This window comes from Falco punctatus (genome assembly GCF_963210335.1).
Source record: "Falco punctatus genome assembly, chromosome: 7".
Lineage (NCBI taxonomy): Eukaryota > Metazoa > Chordata > Aves > Falconiformes > Falconidae > Falco > Falco punctatus.
In genome coordinates this window covers 68,879,392-68,897,278 of record NC_137587.1, presented here as the reverse complement: position 1 = coordinate 68,897,278, position 17,887 = coordinate 68,879,392, and the positions used below count along the sequence as shown (strand labels likewise).

Below are 17,887 nucleotides of genomic sequence, written 5' to 3'. Positions count from 1 at the left end.
CCTGCGGGGGCGCGGGCCTCGCTGCCGGCGGAACCCCAGCGCCGGGCAGGCGGGGCCGCACGGAGGAGCCGCGCCCCGCCTTCCCGCCGCGCCGCCAAATGGGGAGCGCGGCGGGCGGGGCGCGCCGAAGGTGTTGGCCAATGGGAGGGCGCGGCGCGGGGCGCGCCGTGACAGCGGCGCCGGCGGGGCGGGGAACCGTGGGCGGGAGGGGCCGCCGCACCGGGGACAGCGCGGGGCCGTTCCCACCGCCCTCAGCCCGGCCCAGCCGCACGGCGGGCGGCCCCTGCGCCGCCCCCACCGCGCTCCCCCCTCCGTCGCGGCCTCGCCCCGCCCCAGCCACCGGCGCACCCCTACCTGCGCGGTGCCTGCGGCATGGGTTACGGGGGCGGGCGGCGGGACCTCCCAGGCAGCGGCGGCGCTCGGCGGCCGCGGCTGAACCCCAGCAGAACCCCAGCGCCGGGGCGGGCGGGGGGAGCGGAGCGGGCGGCCCGGCCCCGCCCCTACTTCCCGCGAGAACGGCGGGTAGGGGCGGGGCCTGCCGCCGGCCAATGGCGTGCGCAGGGACGTGGGCGGGCACTCCGGGAAGGGGTCACTGCCTATTGGCTGCTCTGTGCCACGCCCCTTGGCAGCGCGCACGTGGAGGGGCGCGGGGCGGGACCGCCCTTTAGTGAGGGGGCGAGGCGGGCGCCGGGGCCGCTGCCGGGTGGGGCCACTAAAACAACGTGTGAGGGGGGGGGGGTATTGTTTTACTAAAGTAATCTGTGAGGGGTTTTTAATTTAAAATAATGTGTGAAGTTTTTTTTTATTTAAAATAATGTCTGAAAGTTGGGATTTTTTACTAAAATAATGTCTGAGGGGTTTCTTTTATTTAAAATAATGTGTGAGGGCTTTTTTACTAAAGTAATCTGTGAGGAATTTTTGTTTGAAGTAATGCACGAGGGTCTTTTCATAATATAATGCCTGAGAGTGTTGTTTTGGTTTTTTTTCTAAGATAATGTGTGAGGGGTTTTTTTTTTTTTTACTGAGGTGATGTGTGAGGGTGGGGTTTTTTTTGCACAGATAACGCATGAGGGTTTGGGTTTTTTACAAAGTTGTGACTTTTCTTTACTAAGCTAGGGTGTGAGGGTCTGGGGTTTTTGGCTGAGGTGATGTGTGAGGGGGTCGGCAATCCTGTACAAGACGCTTCCCTGCAGCAGGGCGTGCATCTGCCCGCTGGGGATCCGGCCCCCACCCCCCCCGGGGTGCCAAGGGGTCCCCAAGGGGTCGCCCCCGGCTCTGCCCCTTCCCGGTGCCAGCTCCCACCATAAGGCCCGCTGGGCCGCAGCCGCCCCATGGTTTCCCGAGCAATGGCAAACTGCACCTTTCACACATTTTACTGTACTTTTTTTGTCTAATTCTCTGTTGACGTCGTTGCCAGGCAAACTGAATTTTACCTGTTCCTGCTCAGCGCACAGAAATCGCCTCCTTAACCCTCCGCTGTAATGTGGGGTGACACATCGAGGCGCAGGGCACCGTCCTCCATGCTGGTGGCGATACCCAAGCCGGAGACACCCAAACTCTTCCCCCCACAAACAAACCACGTCCCTGGGCAGGGGCAGGCGCCGAGTTCCCCCGTAGCGCTTCCAGCTCTTGCCCCAGCTCCTGCAGAGCCACTTTGCTCAGCCGAGCAGGAGCAGCGTTCAGCTGCCCCAGGGGGTTTGCTGCCTGCTGCTGCTTGCAAAACCCCCTTTAGTGTTTCGCAGCCTTGCCCGCCCCACACCCCAGCCCCCTGGGCTGGCTTCCACCTAAGCTTACCCACCAGCTCCAAAAAAGCCTTTGCCGGGTGCCGGTGCGGATCTGGGAGCAGGGTGCTGTGGGGTGTGTGGGCTGAGTGTGGCGGGGGGCCTTGGCATGTCCCGGCTGGATGGACCCTCGCAGCCCGGTTTGTGTGTGGGCTGCACGGAGGTTCGCCCCACACCACCCGAGCCCACCTGCCTGCCGGTCTTTGATACCAACAGCCTCTCCGTGCTAAAATCCAGGTTTGGGGCGCTCCAGCTGGAAGAGGTGGCTTGACCTTCCGCTGATTTTAAATTAACCAAGTAAGGCGGCACTCAGCAAGTGTCTTAATTACAGTGTTATCTTCATTACTCATTAGCAGACCCAGGAAGGTGCTCACTGGAGGTGAGGGCTCGGCATTGTCGTGCCACCTTCACCCTGTGGCAGCAGAGCACGGCCTTTCCGTCTTATCTTCAGCACCCGCAGCGCGGCAGCGGTGGGAGCAGGGTGCACGTGTCACTTGGCACCTTACCGGGGTGCGCTGCAGTAAACAAGGACATGTATAAAAAGCACAGATCTGGGTGTTGACCTCTGGTTGTGTTGCATAAGCTGGTGAAGGTTGTAGGCTGCAGGGACCTCTCAAACACTGGGAGTCTGGTGGCTTTGCAAAGCAGGAATAGTCTTAAAAGTATTGTTCTCTTAGCTTGGCCCGAAGATTGTTCCCATGGCAATAACCACACATCCACACCCCGCTCCGTTGTCTAAGTTATTCGTTAGTCTTATTTGTCACACACCATGAAAACAAAATCATAGGGTAAAATGCAAAGTGATTTACAGATAATGAAAGGTTATTGCCTTCTGCTGTTCCTCTTTGTGCGCAGAGGGAGCGCGCGGCCGGAGCCAGCCACGCTGAGAAATCTCCATTGCAAATCAGTGCAAAATCCCACTGATGCTTTTACATTTGCCAAAGGTAATAGGTCGAACAGAATACATCTTTCTGCTTTCATGTAACAAGTTCTTGAAGTGCTGTACAGGAGGTACCTTTAAATGAAAAAGAAAAAAGGAAGGGGGAAAAAAAACCAACCCAAAACCCAGTTTATTTCATTAAAATGCAAGATTAAAAATAAGGCGTCCAAGTAAAACTTGAGGGCCCCTTTCTGCCTGACATGACAGCATAGTGGCTGTCCTGGCTTGTTTAAGTGCTCTTAGGAGTCTATCTAAAAGCAAATAGTGTCCTCAAAGTGTATTGTAAAGAAATATTGCAGGTGCTTTTGTTCCAGCACGGGATAAGGGATTTCAGCACAGGCCTCATCTACTGTAATGCATTTAAATAGAGCTTAAAAGATGCGGTTCGCATGCTAGCATAAAAAAAATTTACATTGCAATTATTATCTTGTTCCAGATTAGCTGCTGTGCCCTGTCTGCGAAATCCTTTCTTTCCGCCAGCCCGATACCAAGCTCGGTTATTCTCCTTTCAGCCTCCTCCTACACTGGGCTCTAAGCTGATGATTCATGTATTAATATGTGGTTATTTGATGACTCCTCTACCTCCACTGCTGCTATCTGTCTCTAGCAATGGAAGGAGGAAATGAATTCTTAAAACCTCAGGAACAAATAGTCCATGCACGGAGATCAATCCTGCTCCCGCTGACGTCAATGGAAACATTTCCATCGGCTTCAATAGGGGCAGAATTAGTCCTATATATCAGATATTAGCTTGATTTATAACCTCGCAAAACTCCGTGTGGCTGAAGGGGGAAAGCTGTATCTGTTAAAAATAACTTGTGGGAATTAAGTGACTGTCAAAAATATTTCTCTTCCGAGGGGGAAACCAGCTCTTGGGGCTGTTGGTTCTGAATGGGGGGCTGCCTGTGGGGAGCATCCCAGCCCTGCTCAGCTGCGGCCAGTGCCGAGACCCCCAGCTCTTCAGACGGGGCTGAGATGAGTTACTGCTCTTTAATTAACTTCTCCGTCCCATCCATCTCCGTTCCGAAAGCTGGATGGCTGCAGCAGAGCTGCTTGATGCCCCCTGCCGCGGGGCAGTCCCCGACCCTCGTCCCTGCAGGGAATCACCCGCTTTCAAAACAGTTTTTACTGCCCGAAAATAAGAACTTAATTTAATTCCAGAATTACCACTGTGGCCACACACAGTGCACCGAAGCAGCCGTGCTGCGCGTTAGCAGCGGGCAGAAGGAAAAGCCCCAAATATCCTCTTCTTACTGGGGCACGAGGGATGAACGCTGCCTGGGCTCACCCCTGGCACTCCCCGCTCCTCGGTCCCCAGCTCCACCAGTCTGGGACCAGTGGTGCTGGGGACAGTAGGGACAGGTCACGTCCCCTCCCTGTACAAAATCTCACACCCAAATTCCCAGCTCTGGAGCATCTCCCTCCCCAGCCCTGCCAGGCAGAGGGAACAAGAAGACCCAGAAATCATCACCGGTCCTTCGTTTCCCTAATTAGAAGCCACCAGCTAATGAGATATCATCCAAGCAAAATATTAGGAGTCGCATAATAATTATATCAATGAAATCAACAACAATTTAACAGCAAAGGTTAATTACATTTATTTAAAAACCTGATAGACAAAATGATGCTCAAACAGTTGGGCAGACTAATTGAAAGCTAATGTTGCTCTTAAATTGAATTTCAAATGAATTTTACATCCATAGTTCATTTTGCTAATTTCATTCCTTGTATCCTGTAATTTGTTGGCAGTGATTGATTACTTAAGTGAATAATATCTATGTACCAGGACCACTTAGTAATAGAATATGCCAAGTGTGATCATACTGTTAATAAATACAGTTTCTTCAAGGTTTCTCTGTCTGGATTTCAGAGGAGCAGGGATGCGGTGCCGGGGGGGTTGGCCAGCCGTAAGCTCCTACTTGTAGTTTCTTTTTAACAACAGGTTGCAAAAACCTTCCTATGCTGATGGCAGCTGCCCCTCGCAGCCCTCCGGCAGCACTGATGCACAGCAGCACTTCATCACCTCTCAAATCCTCATTTTCATTTGCCAGTGGATGAAAATTTATAAATTGAGGGTTTGTCAGGGAATATTCTGCACACAATATTCTGTGCAAGAAGTGCCGCAGCCAGCCTTCTCCTCTCCAACCTGAAGCTGCGGACCCCTGATGTCCCAACACCGAGACCCCATGTCCCAAGGCTCAACCATCATTCTCAACCCCATCAACTAAAGCAGAACCCCAACAAGCGCTGCTGCCTCTTCTTGGCCTCTTTGAAGCATCCGCTGCTGCAAAATGAATGCAATTATATCTTAATAAAATTTTAATACAGGGAATTATGCACTTTGCATCCAACCAACAATTAGCTGTTGCTATGCTACAGCCAGAGTGTAATCACAATAATGAAGGCAGCCAAGGGAAGGCATTAATCAGGAGGTGTATCATTATCCGGCCTCACCCCCTGCCTCCCCAGCTCCTGATACGGAGCCTCCTGTTGCTTTAACATGAAAAACAACCCCAAAACAAAGTGGACCCTGGGCTTGGAGGGAGCAGCCCCTCTCTGGGCACCATTTCCCATCCCAGCTGTGCCTTGGTTTGGCCAAGGAGCCGAGGCTGCCTGCACCCCACTGCTCCGGCTCCGTGCCCACTCCAGCGCTGAAACCCCACGAGCAGCAGTGATCCCCCCTCCCCAACTTTCACGTCTTTTAATCATTTATTCCTTGGATCCAAAGGAAACATCCGATGAACCGGAGATGTGGGGGAAAACGGCAGCTGACGGAGCTTCTGCGGATGGAAGGGGAAGAAATTCATTAATTTTTCATCGCCATGGCTGGGACGTGAGCAGCTCAGTATTCATCATGTCAGCAGTGACCTTGATGCTGCCTCCATCCTCCCTTGGAGAGCGGTTCCCCACCATCTGCTGAGCATCAGCCTGCCCTCCTGCCCGCCAGCGATGGAAAACACCCCGGGGTGGGAGCGAGCGCCGGCAGGCGGGTACCACTGCTGGCATGAGCAGGCAGGGAGCAGGCAGCTGAAAGCCTGCAAGATGCTTGCATGCTCTGGAGCAGCAAAACTACCTCCTGCAACATGCCGAGGCGGTGCACGCTGGCACGTTGCAAGCCCTGAAACAGGAGGAGCAACCAAATTCCTCCCGACGAACCATATGCACGGCTGCAAAAGGCCGGCGGTGTGCGTGCTGGCGGGCAGGCTGCCAGCCGCAGGGCGGACATGCTATGTTGCGGTGTCCCCAAACACCGACGCCTTCCTCTAAAGGAAAAATAAAACCCAAAGCCCACCTGGCTTGCAAGACCCTCCTACCCTTCAGAAGCACAGCTGCGTGCTTCTCATCAGGGTGGTATCCCCATTTCTTGGGTGTTTTGCAGGATTTTCCCCCAAACCCCCTCTGCTTTGGGCACCCTGGTGCCACGATGCTGAAAAAGAGCTAAATTCACTTTTTTTTGTTGTTTTGTTTTGTTTGGAGATGCTGCAAGCGTCGGAGCGCTTCAGCACCCTGCAATTCAGTGGGGATGTGGAATGAAAATGATTATCAGCAGACGCATAATGATTCATTCTGTTTATAATTGCTTCAAAACGTAGGGAGAGTGGGGAGATGTAATTAACTCTTCTTTATGATTGAGATGAGTGTGTTTTCCTCGGCCATGTGATGCTGCCACATACAGCCACAATTTTTTTCTGGCGCATAGATGTATGCATGTGAATGGAGTCAATCTGGGAGTGTAGCTGAAATATATCCCTAAAACACCATAGCTCCACATGCAGGAGGAGTATGTATTTCCCTGCAAGCCCCAGGAGGCTGCGGCTGTCCTGATTTTCCCTTGGATGTGGTGAGCAGGATCTTACATCATCCCCTGATTGAAACAGTCCCCTTAGTGATGGCGCGTGGGCTGCCATCGCAGCGGTGCTGGTAAAGGGGCACCCTGGTCCATGCCCCAGAGGATCAGCCCAGGGGTTTGGGGTCACATCCAGGTTCCGTTTCGCAGCGTGGGTCTCTAGCAAAGACGCTGAGCAGGTTTGGTTTCCTCGGCTGAAGCTTGGAATGGATGCAGAGCTGCGATGGGGAGTGCAGAGCTGAGGAGAGCCTGTGCAGAGCAAGCTGGAGCTGGAGGAAATGCCACCAGGGGATGTGGTGGGATGGAGAGGGAAGGGGAGCTCCTTTGCCACGTGGACACCGCTGACAGAACTCCGTTCAGCGAGCTGCCTTCCATTTCCATCCTGCCACTAATCGAGGAGGCAAGGAGCCCACATTAGGCAAGGTTAAAAGAAAGTAACACTTGACTTTGGGATCTTCACCTTGTGCTGTGTGTTTGTGGGGCACCGAGAGCCCGCTGTCATCTGTCCATCCACCACATGTCAGCCCTGGCCATAACCCAGAGGGGATCGTTACCCAGCCCATCTATCGTGCTGCCTGAAGCAGATTTGGCCACGGGGTTTGTGTCACGGCCCCATGTCAAATGATTTCTCCTCTCTAGCTCCAGATTTCCCAACATGCTGGAGCCGATTGCACAGCCCACATCCTCGCTGCCTCCCCAGTCACCTGCTGATTTAGGCTAAAGTGATGAAACCAGCGTCCCAGCCGTTCTGGGATGAGGCTGGTGGAGTGGACTGCCAGCATGGCACGAGGGTCCCAGGTGTCACCCCAGGAAGCCCTGCCACTCCCCTGCAGCATGCCTGCCCTGTCACCTCCAACAGGAGGGACTGGGGCAGGGGCTTGCTGGGGTTGCAAGAAAAACAAAAGCAGGAAGGTGTATGTCCCAGCGTTGGGGGGTTCTGCCTCCCTCGCCATGCCTGCAAAGGGCAGCGGTGGGGCAGCTCCCAGTGCTGGGCTGGCACTGGGGACAAGGGGGCTCAGCACCCGCTGCTGCCCCGGGCCTCTGGCCACATTGGTGCCTTCCTGCAGCTGCTGTGGCTAGGGCAAGGCTTTTTAGGAGGCCAAAGTATTCACAGGCAGACACACAGGCAAAAGAAGGAGCACTGGATGCAATGACCCAGGACGGGGCTGGATGCTGCGTCAGCTTCAGAAAGCAGCGGGGTTTGAGCATCACATCCCAGCTCCAGCAGTAGGAGGGAGGGAGCAGAGGGGAAGCAAAGCTGTGGATGGGGTTGGTACCGGGAGGCAGAGCAAGGCACCGCATAGCTCCACAGCCCAGGGCACGCCGGCGGCCACCCCAGCCACGTTCAGCTCTTGTGCCCTTCCAGCAACAGTGGATGGCCAACAGCACCCATTCTGCACAGCGCAATGGCCCAGGGACCATCGCACCGGGGGCGCAATCCTGCCCCGCGGCACAGCTGGGTCCCTGGGCACCCGTGTTGTGCCCAGGGTGCGCAGGCAAAGCGGGATGCCCGGGAGCACACCATGCCGGCACAGGCTGCTCCTCCAGCTCCCGGTTCGACTTCGCTTTCCCCACGGGTGCCTTTGCCATCAGATGCATGTCTCATCCACATTAATCCTTCCTTTTTCTTTTTTTATTTTTCACACAACAGCATCAGTGTGCTGCCCAGGTGGCCTCTAACAGGCCCCGTAAATCTCCGCGGGGGGGGGGGTGGGGGGCGGGGGGGCAGCTCCAGGTTGTTTTGAGCATCGATGGGCCACTGCGGCTCCCAGCATGCTGGCCAGGCACGGTGCCAGCCCGCACCCCGGGGACCCCGGGTTTCAGCAGCCCCCCCGTCCCACCAGCCATACCGAGGCGGGGGGACGTGCTGCCCACCCACCTCACCCCAACTGCTGGGATAATCTTGTTTTCCTAGTGCAAAAAAAATGAAAAAAAACTCTTCTGTGCTGCAAGCCAGGGCTGGGACAGGGCGAGGCGGCTGCTAAGGTATATTGTTATAAATATATAATATTTCTTTAAAGAAAAACGTTGGGTGCTTTCTGGAAAGGAGCCGGGAGGGGGGCCGGGGGGCCCCGCCAGCACGACCCGGCCCCGGGCGGCGGCACGGCCCCGGTTACCGAGGCTGCAGTGCCCTCCTGTGGGCACCGCTCCGCCGGCACCGCCGCCCCGCCCCGCCAGGGGATGGGGACCCCATCCCTCCGTCCCACCACCCAGCAAGGGGATGGGGACCCCATCCCTCCATCCCACCGTCCAGCAAAGTGATGCAGGACCCCATCCCTCCATCCCACAGCCGGACAAGGGGATGGGGACCCTGGTCCCTCTGCCCCAAAGCCCTCAAAGGTGCTTCAGGACCTGTCCCCCCCATCCCAAAGTGTCCTGGGGCACTGGTTCTTTTCTCCTCAAAACCCCAGTACGGATATTCCAGGACACCCACCTCCTCCACCCCACATAGCCCCAGGACCCCGTCCCCTCCACCCCAAAGCCCCGTGGCTCAGCCCAGCCCCTTCCCCTTGCTGTCCCTTGCTCGCTGTGCATCCCACTCTCCCCAGCTCTGACCGAGCGGCAGCCAGGAGCCAACATGGGCAGTGCAGCAGGATCCAGCTTCCAGAGCCCATCATCCCACATCAGGGCTGGCAGGGGCAGGCAGGGAGGCAAGGGCTGTGGGTTAGAAGTTTTCTTTGAAGAATTGGAAGCCGAAGCGCTCACAGTGCATCCTGATGACTTTGGCAAGTGCTGGTGAGCCACAGAAGAAGACCTGGACTTTCCCTCTCCTCTCGTCTGCCACCTTCCCAAACACCTAGGGCACAGGTGAAAGGAGAAGAGGTGGTGGCACAGCTCGCTCCCACCCCAGCGAGGGCAGGATCCCTGCCTGCTTTGGCAGCTGCTGCCCAGCACAACTCAGCCTCCCCACAGCACTCGCTTTCCCACGGGAAGGAGAGCCTTCCCCAGGTCTGGATATCCCAGTGCATCCCCCCACTATGAAGTGGGGCTCTCCCTAGCATCCCCCCTGAACGAGCAGGTTCGGGGGACATGGCTCCCTTCCCATGAGCAGGATTTTGGCAGTGAGGCAGGGCCAGCCCTCACCCTGCTCCAGTCTGGGCGGCCGGGCTGGGTCCTGGTCCTCAGCCCTGTGATCAAGTCCCTCTGCTCCTTGGCGGCCAGCAGGTCCAGAGCCATCTGCAGCCCGATGGCCTTCATGTCATTCTTGCTGAGGGCCGACGTCATGTACAGATGCATCTCCAAAAACCGCCCTGGATGTTTAAGGGGAGCTCGGCTGCAGATGCGGGGTCCTGCCCCACATCGTGCCCCCGTGGGTGGGGTTGGGTTCTCCTGGGAGTGATGCCAGGGATGGGGCTGGGCACCCCCAGGTCTGGGGGCTGTGCTGGCCAGCCCCTGCCTCCCGCTCACCTCCCAGTTCCTGCTCAGCCTGCTCCATTTCCAGCTTGGTTAGTAGGCTGACGAACCACTCAAAGTGCTTCTGGTCCCTGTTTATCCAGATGAAGTCAACCTGGAAGGACGCAGAAGTCTCTGCTTCGGAGCTGGCAGGTAGCATGGGGGCCAAATCCAGCGGCCTCCTGCCCCACACCTCCTGGACCGGGCAGGATGCTCATGGGCTCTCCACCACCAGGAGCCTGTAGCCCTCCTGCCCCATCCCCACGGCAAACCTTGGTCCTGTGTCTCCCTCCACCTGCCCCTACCTTCCTGAGCGTCATCTCCTCGTCCCGCAGGTCCTCACACCACGAGTAGTGGCAGTTGGGGCAGCTCTGCTTTCGCTGGCGGTACCTGCATGGGCAGCCACAGCCCTGCCTGCCCCACTGCTCACACCCCTCAGACCTTTGCAGAGGGACCCCAAGCACCCGTTCCTCACTAGCTCTGGTGCATGCCCATGGCCAACCTCCTACCAGCAGGTTTCCCACAGGAGAAATCCCCAGGGGGAAGCCTAACACTGAGGGAAGACCCAGCTGTGGGTCTGGTGGCCACAAGTCCCAAGGTTAGAAGTGAGGAGGGTCAACCGAGAGGTGTGGGAGGACAGGTCTACCACAGCAGACATCACGCCTTGTGCCTCCCGAAGCCACGTCGGGGCTCATCAGGGATCGCAGAGCTCCACCGGCACGACCGCAGCCTGAGCCGCTGCCTCAGCACCAACCTGTACATGATGCTCTGCAAAATGGAGGCAAAGGGGGTGATGCCAATGCCCGCGCCGATGAGGACGGCGTGCTCCGAGGTGAAGATCCTCCGTGTTGAGGTCCCGTAGGGGCCATCTATGTAGCACTAGGAGAGATGAGAAACCCAGGGAGAGACCCAGCAGCCTGTAGGTGCTAAAACAACTCTTAGGTTGCAGGCAAATGCAGGCTTATAGAGCCCAGATAGAATCTGGGGTCTGTCATAGGAGTTTTATGGGAGCAAGGGAAAAGGAGGACAGAGTGGGCAGGAGCATGAAGCCCTCCAGCAGTGCAGGGTTTCATCGGCCCCAGATGGGACCATCCGTGCACAGAGGCACATGCGTGGAGTGGCTGGGCACATGCACGGCTCCCCCCAGGGATGCTGAGCCCAGCCCTGCTCGCTGGAGCCAGGGAAGGACCAGGGCATCCCTCACCTTGACGCTGCAGAGCCGATGGGTCTCACCCAGCCCAACGGAGACCTGCGAGGTAAAGAGGGCAGTGACCATCTCCTTCCCACCTCTAATCCCTGCACGTCAGGTAACACTAAACCTGCTCATTCCCCAGGTTTGGGGGTTGGGTGGGTTTCTTCCCAGCTGGGTTTATCCGGGCTGCGCACACGCTTCCAGCCCCATCCCTCGGTCAGGCCCCAGGCACTGCTCAAGCCACTCACACGTTTGTGGTGGGACATCCCACCAATATCCAGAGCCAGGAACTTGTCACCTGATGATGTTATCTGGATTGTACCCGGTTTGAGTATTGATAAAAAGGCAATTACCCAAATCCCCACACAAGTTGGGTGGTAAGAGATGTACAGCCACCATGATGGCCGGAGCAGGCACGGGGAACCTCTGCTCACCAAGGGACAGATAAGAGCAAAAGGGTGATAGGCAAAGAAACACATCAAAACCGGTGCATGTAAATGCTTTATCTGCAAGGACTGCTCCTCCAGCCCAGACAGAATCAATATCCTGAGAGCTCTTCACGGCAGGGGATAAAAGCTGCTAACGGTGGCTCTCAGCACCCTGGCATTGCCATGTTTTATAGCAGAGAAGTTTCTTTAAAAAGGGGCTTTTTAATGAGCTTTGGCTCATTTGGGGTGGAAGTGATGCTTCCCCTCGTTTCTCCAGGTTGGTCCTCCAGCCACCGCTGTGCTGACGAGAGCAGGGACCCCCTCCCTGCCCCGCCAGCACCAGGGGCTCCCCCGCTGCTCCCTGGGGAGTGCAGGTGTCCTGGCAGTGTGTGCTTACCCCCCCCGCCGGTGGGTGCTCCTCTCCTGGGGCAGCAGCGCCGGTGGCTTTGTACGATGTCAGCTGAATGGCTCCGTCCCCGTCAGCGGCCACACACCCTCCCTCTGAGCCGGCTCTGCTGCAGAGACCTTCCTGGAAGCCAAAGGCCACGGCATCACCGGCTGCGATGCTCACAGGTATCCAATGCCCCATCCAGCGGGGTCATACAGCCTCAGGGTGGGACATGACACCCTCCAAGGCTGCACAAGCTCCTCGCAGGGGACATGCTCCACGAGAGGTACCCCCAGCGCCCAGCTTGGTGCTGCACGGGTGGCTGAAAGCTGGGGTGACCCCAGCAGGAGCCACTCGGCAGAGCACATTCTCCTTTGCTTTTATGGAGCTGGCTGGGGGACTGACCATCCGGAGAGCCATCCACACGTGCCAAATGAAGACGTCACCTTGAGAAACCCACGGACACACCAGGAGGTCCCCAGCTCGGCAAAGCCACTGCCAGCAGCGGTTTAAGGTCTAACCTCTGTGTTTGCCTAAACCTGAGCCCTGTCTGACCAACCTGCGCCCAGCGCCGGCATCTCTTCTCCCTCAGCCTCCTGCTGAGCGGTTTTGGCTCCGGGCTGGGCAATTGGGGCTGCTGGAAGTATTCATACAGCTTGTTGGTCCACTGGCCCAGCGACCTGATGTGCAGCCAAAGGGTCTCTGCAGGATGAAGCAGAGCAGCGGGTGGGCATCCCATGTAAGGAACTGCCCTGCAGCCCCAGCACCATGGGTACTGCACAGCCCTGGGCTCAGGAACCCAGCAGCAATCCCCACTGATGTCCTGCATGTCAGCCCCGGGCTTGCAGCAGGGGACTGGGTTTGCTCTAACAGCCAGGTGAAGCCCAAATCCCAAACCTTGGGCAGCCGTGGAATCAGGCAGGGCATTTGGGTGCCATTCAGTCCCCACACCTTGCTTGAAATAACCCGAGTATCTGTTTTTATACAGGACTTATGTCCAGGCAGAGGTGGAGGCAGGTGAGTTGAGGCATGCATGAGCACACGCTGCCCAGCTCCATGGGCATGGGCACCTCCCTGACCCCCAGGGGGGATCCAACCACCCAGACAGGGCTCATGCGATGCAAAACATCATCCCTGTGATGCAAAGCCGGCGAAGGATTGGCAATCACCTTGCTGCTCGGGAGCACTGCTGATGGTGAAGGGATGCCACTCGTAGGTGGCGATGGCCGGGATGTTCAGGTAGATGTAGTCTCCGGGCTTGTAGTGGAAAAACTGTGGTCTCTCGATCACCAGGTGAGTCACCTGGAGGAAAAGGAGACCAGAAAAGCTGGGAGCATCACACTGGTCAGTCTCTGCGGGGATGGTCTTTCTGCAGCCCATGAGCACCCAGGTTTGTGCCTCCCATTTTAAACAGTGGCCAGCACGAGACGAACTTACAGATGTGACCTAAGAAATGAGTATGTTTTCCTATTTGCTACGCAGCTTCACTATCAAGCAAAAATCTCAGGGCTGGCCTCAAACCATTTTTTTGAAGAAACTAAAAGTCAAGGAAGTTGTCACTGATTTTTTTCATCATTTTCCTGATTTCTTCCATGTCCCACTGCTCCTCCTTTTCCCCTGTGTCAAATAACCAGTCTGGTCACTTGCAAAGTGCTTTTCCCCAAATTATAAACCACTATGCAAATATTAAAGGTATTTCTGCAAGCCACAGCACCTCTATCCCCACTATCACAGGAGGAGGGGCCCAGGGGGCCCAGGAGAGAGGTGGGAAGGGGTGCAGAGACCCCCGCAGGTGCAGACCTTGGAGGGAAGCAGGTTGACCTCCACGATGCGCAGCCCCCCAGCACGCCACCAAGCCAAGCCAAGCCCCTTCTCCAGCGCGAAGAGGCAGCCAGGAACCACAAACCACTTCCAGAAGTGGGGGCCGTGGAGGATGAGGAGGGTCCAGACGGAGATGTAGGAGAGGTGGGTCCAGTAGAAGACCTGCAGGCAGGGAGTGGAGGAACCAAGCATGAATCAAAAGCAGTGGAGCTAAATGGCGCTTCACAGTGAGGCTGTGCTGGGACATCCCGCAGGCAAAGGCAGCCCAAATGACGACGAAAAGCACGAAAACCCTAAAACCGCGAATCTGAGGAGCGTGGGGGTGTCCAAGAGTGATATCGGGGGGCACCACACCAGCTCATGAGCTTCTCCCCCACCCATGGGGCAGCACCTGGAGGGGCACCCACCCACCAGCCCCTCACCCCGGTTCCCCCGCTCCCCAAGACAGAGCAGCTTGGGCACCGCAGTCGCACGGGGCCGCGGCAGGACCCACCTCGAAGTGGCCGCTCCGCCGGACGCAGGGGCTGGAGAAGGCGAGCATGGCGGCCAGCAGCCCCTGGAGCGCCAGCCCCGTCTGCGAGGCCGTGCCACCCAGGCCCCCCACACCGGGCCGGGCCGAGAAGAGGTACTCGGTGAGGGCATGGTGCCCGTCCCGCCGCGCCAGCCTGCCTGCGCACACCCACGGTCACGACGGGGAGCGGGGCACCCCAGACCTGCCCGCTGTGCACCCAGATTTTTGCTGCACTCGCCAAACCGTTGCCAATTTTTTTTTTAATTTTTTTTTTTTTTGTTTTCCTTTTTAAACCAAACAGCACCCGAGTGCTTTTTGCTCGAACCTATTGAAAATGCCCCGTTTCTCCTCTCCAGAGCCCGCTCGCGGCTCAGCGCCGCTGCCAGGAGGGCGTTTTGCTCCAGGGGGGCAGGTGCGAGCAGACGTGCTCCCCCGATGTGCAGAGCACACAGCCCTGGCACCCTGCCACGGGGCCGAGGGGCGCACAGCTGGGGGGTGCAGGGCTGTGGGGCGCAGACCCCTCTCCGGAGCTGCGTGGGGGATGGGGAGCCCTTCGCTGCCCGGCTGGGAAGCCACTAGAGGGGGACAACAGACAGCGCACAGGCAGCGCAGCACCGCGCACACCCTCCGGCCGCCTGCACCCTGCCCGCGGCCTCGCAGCACCCCTGGACATCTGCACCCTCTCTCCAGGCCCTGCACCGCCCTCCCTGGGACACGGGCAAGCCCCAGGACACGTGCATCCCCTCCACGGAGCATGCGCATCTCCCCCCACCCAGGACACCTGCATCCCTTCCCTGGAACATCTGCATCCCTCTGGGACACAGACATCCCCTCCCCGGGACATCTGCACCCCTCTGGGACATGAGCATCCCCTCCCCGGGACATCTGCACCCCTCTGGGACACGGGCATCCCCTCCCCAGGACATCTGCACCCCTCTGGGACACGGGCATCCCCTCCCCGGGACATCTGCACCCCTCTGGGACATGAGCATCCCCTCCCCGGGACATCTGCACCCCTCTGGGACATGAGCATCCCCTCCCCAGGACATCTGCACCCCTCTGGGACACGGGCATCCGCTCCCCAGGACATCTGCATCCCTCTGGGTCATGAGCATCCCCTCCCCGGGACATCTGCATCCCTCTGGGTCATGAGCATCCCCTCCCCGGGACATCTGCACCCCTCTGGGACATGAGCATCCCACCCCAGGACTCAGTCCAGTTCCCTGCAGCTTTTTGTCAGTGCGGTGTGGGTGATGTCCCCTGCACCGAGGGGCATTTTCCACTTTAGCAGCAGGACTGGAAGGGGGGGACCCACTGCAGGGTTGATGTGGTGCGTTAGAGCAGGTGTTGCCCAAGATAAACCCATGGCCGTGGCAGCTGAAGGGCTTCCCCTGCACCCGAGCTGCTACTTACTGAAGTTGGCAACGTGGGCGCCCGTGTGAACAGCTGCCAGCACCAGCACCACGTACCCCACGAGCTGGTGGAAAACAACGTGCTGGTCCAGAGGCAAAACCTTGGCGATGGGGGTAGCTCGCAACCAGGTTAGGCACCTCCGCAGCATCAGCACCTCCGGGAGAGGGGCAATCGGAGATGCTGGGGGGCTCAGCCAGGGGCTGGTTCCCTGGGGCTCCAGAGCCAGCTCCCTGCTAATACAGGGTGTCAGCCTGGAGAGCACCCAGAGGCACAAATCAAGGATGCATCTGCACGGTGCCGTGAGTGCCCTTGTCCCAAAAAGCTCGCAACCTCCCTAACCTGTTATTTATATTCAATTATTTAGAGGAGATGGCCCTGTCCCACAACTGCAAAAGTCCAAAGGCACCCTCCAAAGAGCCCCTGGCACAGAGATAAGGTCCCAGTATGAATGTGGCTGTAAATAGCCCGGGTAACCATCACCCCGCACCCCCTGCGAGCTCAGCATTCCTCCCGGGACCCAGCACTCACTGCGAGGAAGGTGCAGTTGAAGTTCAGGCACTGCCCACAGCCCCGGGCCACCACCACCCACCCGCCGAGGCCGGTGTGCCGCAGGGCAGCCAGGGTAAAGAGCAGGAGGTTGAGGCCAACGTAGCCCCCCAGGAAGGCAAGCTTGCTGCGGTGGTTGTGCCAGTACGCCCGGGTCAGGTAGCGTGGCCAGCAGCTCTTCTCTGCAGGTGGTGGGGGCTTCAGCCAGCTCGCTGCACTGGGAGCAAAGGCATCGATTCCTCCTTGCCCGGAGGAAGGGGGAAGCTGGGGTGCTCCTGCACCCAAGTCCCGCATCCAGGGTGAGGCCATCCCTGCACCTATCCCAACACCATCCCCACACCCATCCTAGCACCTACACCTTCATCCAAGACCAGCACCCAGCTTGGCACCATCCCTGCATCCGAGCCCTGCACCCAGCTTGGCACCACAAGGTGTTGTGCTGCTTCTAGTGCTGGAAGCACCCCATAGCCTGGGCACCCCACGAGAGCCTTAGCAAGAGCATAAATCCCACAAGGTGCTCCCAAGGGAACCAGCAGCCCTGTGGGACTGCCGGAGGGACCCACCAACACAGCTACCTGATGGTCAGGTTCTCCATGACCTCTGGGAAACCCTCCAGCTCCTCCCTGAGCTCCTCGAAAGTGATGGAGCCACTGTGGTCCTTGTCGGCAGCCTCGAACAGGGCCAAGGTGAGGTCGCCCAGCCGCTCCTCGGGCAGGGCTATCGCGCTCTCCCGCAGGCACCACCGCAGCACCACGCGCAGCTCGTCCGGGTCGATGGAGCCGCTGCCTGCGTGGGGTGAGCAGGCACCGTGGTGGGTCATTGCAGGGACCCCCATACACCACAGCACCCTGACAACCCCATGGTTTTACCTTCCTCTCGCACCTTTAATGCAGAAATTGCCACCCTTCATTGCAGGCACAGGAGGAAACCGTGCCCAGCCAGACCAAGACCATGCCTTTGCTTATACATCAGCTGGTTTTAAAAACAGAAGTGACCTAACCAGGCATTTAGCTGCAGCAGCCACGCTGTCGCTTGGCTGGCAGAGCTCGGCGCGAGCAAAGCGGTGCAGACACGCTTATCTGGCAGCCAGGCATGAGAGCAAACCAGCCAGGCAAGAGGCTCGGCTCTCGGCTCCTCGGCCAGCACTTTGTGCCCTAACAAGGCAGGGCAGGAAAAGCAACTCAAGAACTTTGGTTTTTTTATTCCCAGCTTTCCCAGCCGGTGGAGGAGGAAGATGGAGGAGGAAGAAGAGAGCGTGCTGGGATGCACAAATATCAGCGGGACAGAGAGCTGGTATTTGAGTGGAGCGGACACTGCTCCTCTCCACGTCTGAGGGTGAAAGCACGTTATGGGAAATCCCAACATGTGGCCGGTTTAATTGTTGGCTTTCAAGATGGATTTTTGATGCATCCATCATGGGGTGAAGGCAGCGGCGTTATGCCAGGTAGACGTTTACCTTTAATGAAGATCCAGCAGTGAAGACCCATCTGCCCCGTTACCCAGCTGTACATAACCTAAGCGGGGACATGGCCCCAGCCCTGCAGCTGAGCGGCGGTGCCCGTGCCTGGATGTTCAGAGGACAGCTGGGCTGCCTTGCAAATTGCAACTTTGCTCAAATAAAAAAACA

General features: G+C 57.8%; 3 protein-coding genes across 6 annotated transcripts in view; all 3 read right to left on the bottom strand.

Moving 5' to 3' along the window:
• Nucleotides 1-9,238, bottom strand: part of GLCE (glucuronic acid epimerase) — a 64,425-nt gene extending 55,187 nt beyond the window's left edge. For 2 of the 4 annotated variants that reach the window (XM_080395365.1, XM_080395363.1), the window contains exon 1: nt 355-9,238. Coding sequence is in view for 1 of the 4 variants with exons in the window: in XM_080395363.1 (XP_080251489.1) it covers nt 355-374 (20 nt within the window). In the remaining 3 variants the exon portion in view is untranslated. Of the gene's footprint in view, nt 1; nt 86-354 lie in introns of those variants that run through there. The other 2 variants (XM_080395368.1, XM_080395366.1) reach the window with 1 other exon arrangement.
• A 1,213-nt stretch (nt 9,239-10,451) lies between these two features.
• Nucleotides 10,452-15,705, bottom strand: LOC308067107 (NADPH oxidase 5-like). The gene is made up of 7 exons (XM_080395382.1): nt 14,284-15,705; nt 13,770-13,952; nt 13,139-13,271; nt 12,529-12,671; nt 11,979-12,110; nt 11,166-11,210; nt 10,452-10,840 (listed from the first exon to the last, which is right to left on the bottom strand). The coding sequence occupies exons 1-7, from the start codon at nt 14,329-14,331 to the stop codon at nt 10,619-10,621; spliced, it is 906 nt and encodes a 301-aa protein (XP_080251508.1). The 5' UTR covers nt 14,332-15,705; the 3' UTR covers nt 10,452-10,618.
• Nucleotides 15,706-15,861: 156 nt separating this feature from the next.
• LOC308067108 (NADPH oxidase 5-like) overlaps nt 15,862-17,887 on the bottom strand; it is a 42,767-nt gene continuing 40,741 nt past the window's right edge. Inside the window, exons 12-13 of the mRNA XM_080395383.1 lie at nt 16,836-17,046; nt 15,862-16,477 (exon numbers count right to left, since the gene is read on the bottom strand). Of these exons, the coding sequence (XP_080251509.1) occupies nt 16,213-16,477; nt 16,836-17,046 (476 nt within the window). The 3' untranslated portion in view covers nt 15,862-16,212. The remainder of the gene's footprint in view (nt 16,478-16,835; nt 17,047-17,887) is intronic.

Coding starts and splice junctions, on each gene's coding strand:
- LOC308067107 (XM_080395382.1), bottom strand. CDS start 14,331: ATGCTCGCCTTCTCCAGCCCCTGCGTCCGGCGGAGCGGCCACTTCGAG. Junction 13,272..13,769: donor TCAACCTGCTTCCCTCCAAG/GTCTGCACCTGC, acceptor CTTTTCCTCCAG/GTGACTCACCTGGTGATCGA. Junction 10,841..11,165: donor ATCGGCTCTGCAGCGTCAAG/GTGAGGGATGCC, acceptor CATCTCTCCTAG/TGCTACATAGATGGCCCCTA.